Genomic DNA, 6,613 nt, shown 5'->3' on the forward strand with positions numbered 1-6,613 from the left:
ATATTAATATATAACATATATATAAATATATATTAATACATAACATATAACATATATATTAATATATAACATATAACATATATATTAATACATAACATATAACATATATATTAATATATAAATATATATTAATATATAACATATATATAAACATAACATATATATTAATACATAACATATAACATATATATTAATATATAACATATAACATATATATAACACATAACATATATATTAATATATAACATATATATTAATATATAACTATAACATATATATTAATATATAACATATAACATATATATTAATATATAACATATATATAACATATAACATATATATTAACATATAACATATATATTAATATATAACATATAACATATATATTAATATATAACATATATATTAATATATAACATATATATAACATATAACATATATATAACATATATATATATTATATATAACATATATATAAATATAACATATATATTAATATATAACATATAACATATATATTAATATATAACATATAACATATATATAAATATAACATATAAGATAAGATAAGATAAGATAAGATAAGATAAGATAAGATAAGATAAGATAAGATAATCCTTTATTAGTCCCGCAGCGGGGAAATTTGCAGGCTTACAGCAGCAGAGAGTAAAGTGCACACAAGAGACATAGTAAAGAAAGACAAGATAAAAAAAAAAATAATGAAAAAAAAAAAAAAAAAAAAAAAAAAAGTATTATAAATAAGCAATAAAAACAGTAGAAAAACACAATAACTGAAATATAATATTTACAGACAGAAAAAAACTATTTTAACTATTATTGCACAGTGTTTTTATTGTCATGTGTCAATATATATTAATATATAACATATAACATATATATTAATATATAACATATATATTAATATATAACATATATATAACATATAACATATATATAAATATAACATATATATTAATATATAACATATAACATATATATAAATATAACATATATATAAATATATAAATATATATTAATATATAAATATAACATATATATAAATATATAAATATATATTAATATATAAATATATAAATATATATAAATATAAATATAACATATATATAAATATAAATATAATATATATAAATATATAAATATATATATATATATATAATATATAACATATATATAAATATAACATATATATAAATATAACATATATATAAATATATAACATATTTAACATATTTAACACGTATACAATATAAACTATAAACGCAGGGTGTCGTTCCGCGGCCGGCCAGCAGGGGGCGCCCATCAGATCAACACCTCAGATCAACATGGAGGCTGTCAGACAGACAGGACGGTGTCTCACCGCCTTAACGTCGTTCTGTTCATAAAACATCTGTCTCGTCTGAGCGGATCCTTCAGCAGCTTTCAGTAAGTGTCTCACGGTCTTCTTCCTGCTGCTAACGTTAGCATGCTGCTAACACTGAGCTAGCTGCTGTCAGAGGATGCTAGCTAGCAGAGAAGCTAACGCATCACCAGATGTTTATGGACTTTGAGTGACGTCATGTTGTTTATGGGACTTTGAGGACGTCATGTTGTTTATGGGATGTTTTCTGTCAGCTGTCATGTTGGAGAACAGCATGCTGAGCTAAAGCTAACCAACCAAACCCCATTCAACATGACGTCAGAGCCGACCCACATGACGTCATGTTACCGCAGGTCCGTTTGTGTTCATCCGCTTCACTCGCTGGGGGGGGAGGGGCTTATCTCCATGGAAACCGTCCTCCACTCAGCTGCTTATGTCCGCAGTCAACCATGCATAACTCACATTAAATAACATTAAATAAATAACATAACAATAAATAAATAACATAACAATAAATCACATTAAATAACATTAAATAAATAACATAACAATAAATCACAATAAATAAATAACATAACAATAAATCACATTAAATAACATTAAATAAATAACATAACAATAAATCACAATAAATCACAATAAATAACATAACAATAAATCACATTAAATAACATTAAATAAATAACAACAATAAATCACATTAAATAACATTAAATAAATAACAACAATAAATCACAATAAATCACATTAAATAAATAACATAACAATAAATCACATTAAATAACATTAAATAAATAACATAACAATAAATCACATTAAATAACATAACAATAAATAACATTAAATAACATAACAATAAATATCATAACAATAAATCACATTAAATAACATAACAATAAATAACAACAATAAATAACATTAAATAACATAACAATAAATCACATTAAATAACATAACAATAAATAACATTAAATATCATAACAATAAATCACATTAAATAACATAACAATAAATAACAACAATAAATAACATTAAATAACATAACAATAAATAACATAACAATAAATCACATTAAATAACATAACAATAAATAACATAACAATAAATAACATTAAATAAATAACATAACAATAAATAACATTAAATAAATAACATAACAATAAATAACATTAAATAACATAATAAATAACATTAAATAACAACAATAAATAACATTAAATAACATAACAATAAATATCATAACAATAAATCACATTAAATAACAACAATAAATAACATAACAATAAATAACATTAAATAACATAACAATAAATAACATAACAATAAATCACATTAAATAACATAACAATAAATCACATTAAATAAATAACATAACAATAAATCACATTAAATAACATAACAATAAATAACATTAAATAACATAACAATAAATAACTATAAATAACATAACAATAAATAACATAACAATAAATAACATAAAATAAATAACAATAAATAACATAACAATAAATGACATAACAATAAATAACATTAAATAACATAACAATAAATAACATTAAATAACATAACAATAAATAACATTAAATAACATAACAATAAATAACTATAAATAACATAACAATAAATAACTATAAATAACATAACTATAAATAACTATAGAAAACTATAAATAACATAACAATAGATAACTATAAATAACAACAATAAATAACTATGAATAACATAACTATAAATAACAATAAATAACATAACAATAAATAACATAACAATAAATAACTATAAATAATATAACAATAAATAACTATAAATAATAAATAACATAACAATAAATAACATAACAATAAATAACTATAAATAATATAACAATAACTATAAATAATAAATAACATAACAATAAATAACTATAAGGAGGTTTTCATTTGATTTTCAGGACCAGTTGAGTCCACCTTGGCAGAACCATGGCGGCCCCGCCCTCTCTAACCCCGCCCCTTGTGGCCCCACCCCCTCTGAACCTGCCCGCCACGGCCCCGCCCTCGGTCCTGAGGGAGTTCTGTCCGCTCTACTATCTGCTGGATGCCATCCCAGCCAAGGTACTGAACGGTCCAAACCAGGAAGTAACCCAGACCAAAGTGCTGTTAGTACGTTGATGCTGTTAGTACGTTGATGCCTCCCCTCTCTCTCTGCAGGTGCAGCGTGGGTTCAGGTCCGTCCTCGTCTACCTGACGGCTCTGGACAGCAGCAGTGACTTCCTGGCGGTGGGCAGCAGCATCGGCATGCTCTACCTGTACTGTCGTCGCCGTGCGCACATGAACAAGTACAGCCTGGAGGTCAGTCTGTTTTTACAGGAGGTCCAGCTGGAACCTGGTCTTTAGGGAGACACACCTGTCCCCCTGTCCTCAGTAGAATTGTCCGCCTGTCCTCGGTAGAGTTTTCCCCCTGCCCTCGGTAGAATTGTCCCCTGTCCTCGGTAGAGTTTTCCCCCTGCCCTCGGTAGAGTTGTCCCCCTGTCCTCGGTGGAGTTGTCCCATGTCCTCGGTAGAATTGTCCCCCTGTCCTCGGTGGAGTTGTCCCATGTCCTCGGTAGAATTGTCCCCCTGTCCTCAGTGGAATTGTCCCCCTGCCCTCGGTAGAGTTGTCCCCCTGTCCTCAGTGGAATTGTCCCATGTCCTCGGTAGAGTTGTCCCCCTGCCCTCGGTAGAATTGTCCCCTGTCCTCGGTAGAGTTGTCCCCCTGCCCTCGGTAGAATTGTCCCCCTGTCCTCAGTGGAATTGTCCCCCTGGCGGTGGGCAGCAGCATCGGCATGCTCTACCTGTACTGTCGTCGCCGTGCGCACATGAACAAGTACAGCCTGGAGGTCAGTCTGTTTTTACAGGAGGTCCAGCTGGAACCTGGTCTTTAGGGAGACACACCTGTCCCCCTGTCCTCAGTAGAATTGTCCCCCTGCCCTCGGTAGAGTTGTCCCCCTGTCCTCAGTGGAATTGTCCCATGTCCTCAGTAGAGTTGTCCCCCTGCCCTCGGTAGAATTGCCCCCCTGTCCTCGGTGGAATTGTCCCCTGTCCTCGGTAGAGTTGTCCCCCTGCCCTCGGTAGAATTGTCCCCCTGTCCTCAGTGGAATTGTCCCCCTGCGCTCGGTAGAGTTGTCCCCCTGTCCTCGGTAGAGTTGTCCCCCTGTCCTCGGTAGAGTTGTCCCCCTGTCCTCAGTGGAGTTGTCCCCCTGCCCTCGGTAGAATTGTCCCCCTGTCCTCGGTAGAATTGTCCCCCTGCGCTCGGTAGAGTTGTCCCCCTGTCCTCTGTAGAGTTGTCCCCCTGTCCTCAGTGGAATTGTCCCATGTCCTCGGTAGAGTTGTCCCACTGCCCTTGGTAGAATTGTCCCCCTGTCCTCGGTGGAATTGTCCCCTGTCCTCGGTAGAATTGTCACCCTGTCCTCAGTGGAATTGTCCCCCTGCCCTCGGTAGAGTTGTCCCCTGCCCTCGGTAGAGTTGTCCCCCTGTCCTCAGTGGAATTGTCCCCCTGTCCTCAGTGGAATTGTCCCCCTGCCCTCAGTATAGTTGTCCCCCTGTCCTCGGTAGAATTGTCCCCCTGCGCTCGGTAGAGTTGTCCCCCTGTCCTCAGTGGAATTGTCCCCCTGCCCTCGGTATAGTTGTCCCCCTGTCCTCAGTGGAAATGTCCCATGTCCTCGGCAGAGTTGTCCCCCTGCCCTCGGTAGAGTTGTCCCCCTGTCCTCGGTAGAATTGTCCCCCTGTCCTCGGTAGAATTGTCCCCCTGCCCTTGGTAGAATTGTCCCCCTGTCCTCGGCAGAGTTGTCCCCCTGCCCTCGGTAGAATTGTCCCCCTGTCCTCAGTGGAATTGTCCCCCTGCCCTCGGTAGAGTTGTCCCCCTGTCCTCAGTGAAATTGTCCCATGTCCTCGGTAGTGTTGTCCCCCTGCCCTCGGTAGAATTGTCCCCCTGTCCTCAGTGGAATTGTCCCCCTGTCCTAAATTGTTTATTTGATAAAGTTCCTCTTGTGGTCAGAAACCTTTTCAAACCCTTTGACCTGGTCAGAGTGGAAACATTATGGGTTCTCACAGAGACAACAAAGATCAGGAACCAGTGGAGCAACCGGGAACCATTGAAACAAATAGAAACCAGTGAAGCAAGCAGGAACCAGTGGAGAAACAAGAAACCATTCAAACAACCAGGAACCAGTGAAGTAACCAGAAACCAGCTGAGGAACCAGAAACCAGTGGAGCAACCAGACGCCAAAACCAGTAGAGCAACCAGAAACCTGTGGAGCAACCAGAAACCTGTGGAGCAACCAGAAACCAAAACCAGTGGAGCAACTTGAAACCAAAATCAGTTGAGCAACTTGAAACCAAAACCAGTGGAGCAACCAGAAACCAGTGGAGCAACCAGAAACCAAAACAAGTGGAGCAACCAGGAACCAGTGGCACAACCAGAAACCAGCTGAGAAACCAGTTGAGCAACCAGACAGCAAAACCAGTAAACTAAAATCAGTGGAACAACCGGAAACCAGTGGAGCAACAGGGAACCAGTAGAGCAACCGGGAACCAGTGGAGCAACTAGAAACCAGCTGAGGAACCAGAAACCAGTGGAGCAACCAGACTCCAAAACCAGTATTGTAACCATAAACCAGTGGAGCAACCAGACACCAAAACAAGTGGAGCAACCAGGAACCAGTGGCCAACCAGAAACCAGTTGAGCAACCAGACAGCAAAACCAGTAAACTAAAATCAGTGGAACAACCGGAAACCAGTGGAGCAACAGGGAACCAGTAGAGCAACCGGGAACCAGTGGAGCAACTAGAAACCAGCTGAGGAACCAGAAACCAATGGAGCAACCAGACTCCAAAACCAGTATTGTAACCATAAACCAGTGGAGCAACCAGACACCAAAACCAATGGAGCAACCAGAAACCAATGGAGCGACCAGAAACCAAAACCAATGGAGCAACCAGAAACCAATGGAGCGACCAGAAACCAAAACCAATGGAGCAACCAGAAACCAGTGGAGTAACCACAAACCAATGGAGCGACCAGAAACCAAAACCAATGGAGCAACCAGAAACGTGAAGAGCAACCAGAAACCAAAAATAGCGGGAAAAAACAGAAACCAAAATCAGTGGAGCAACCGGGAACCAGTGGAGCAACCAGACACCAGTCGAGCAACCAGAAACCAAAACCAGTGGAGCAACCAGGAACCAGTGGAGCAACCCGAAACCAGTGGAGCAACCAGAAA

At 36.8% G+C, this 6,613-nt stretch overlaps 1 protein-coding gene across 1 annotated transcript in view; it reads left to right on the forward strand.

The window, feature by feature from the left end:
• Nucleotides 1-1,327: 1,327 nt before the first annotated feature.
• Nucleotides 1,328-6,613, forward strand: part of tecpr2 (tectonin beta-propeller repeat containing 2) — a 29,420-nt gene continuing 24,134 nt past the window's right edge. The window contains exons 1-3 of the mRNA XM_054613750.1: nt 1,328-1,443; nt 3,309-3,468; nt 3,565-3,705. Coding sequence (XP_054469725.1) covers nt 3,337-3,468; nt 3,565-3,705 — 273 coding nt within the window. The 5' untranslated portion in view covers nt 1,328-1,443; nt 3,309-3,336. The remainder of the gene's footprint in view (nt 1,444-3,308; nt 3,469-3,564; nt 3,706-6,613) is intronic.

Source organism: Anoplopoma fimbria, chromosome 15 (assembly GCF_027596085.1).
Source record: "Anoplopoma fimbria isolate UVic2021 breed Golden Eagle Sablefish chromosome 15, Afim_UVic_2022, whole genome shotgun sequence".
Classification (NCBI taxonomy): domain Eukaryota; kingdom Metazoa; phylum Chordata; class Actinopteri; order Perciformes; family Anoplopomatidae; genus Anoplopoma; species Anoplopoma fimbria.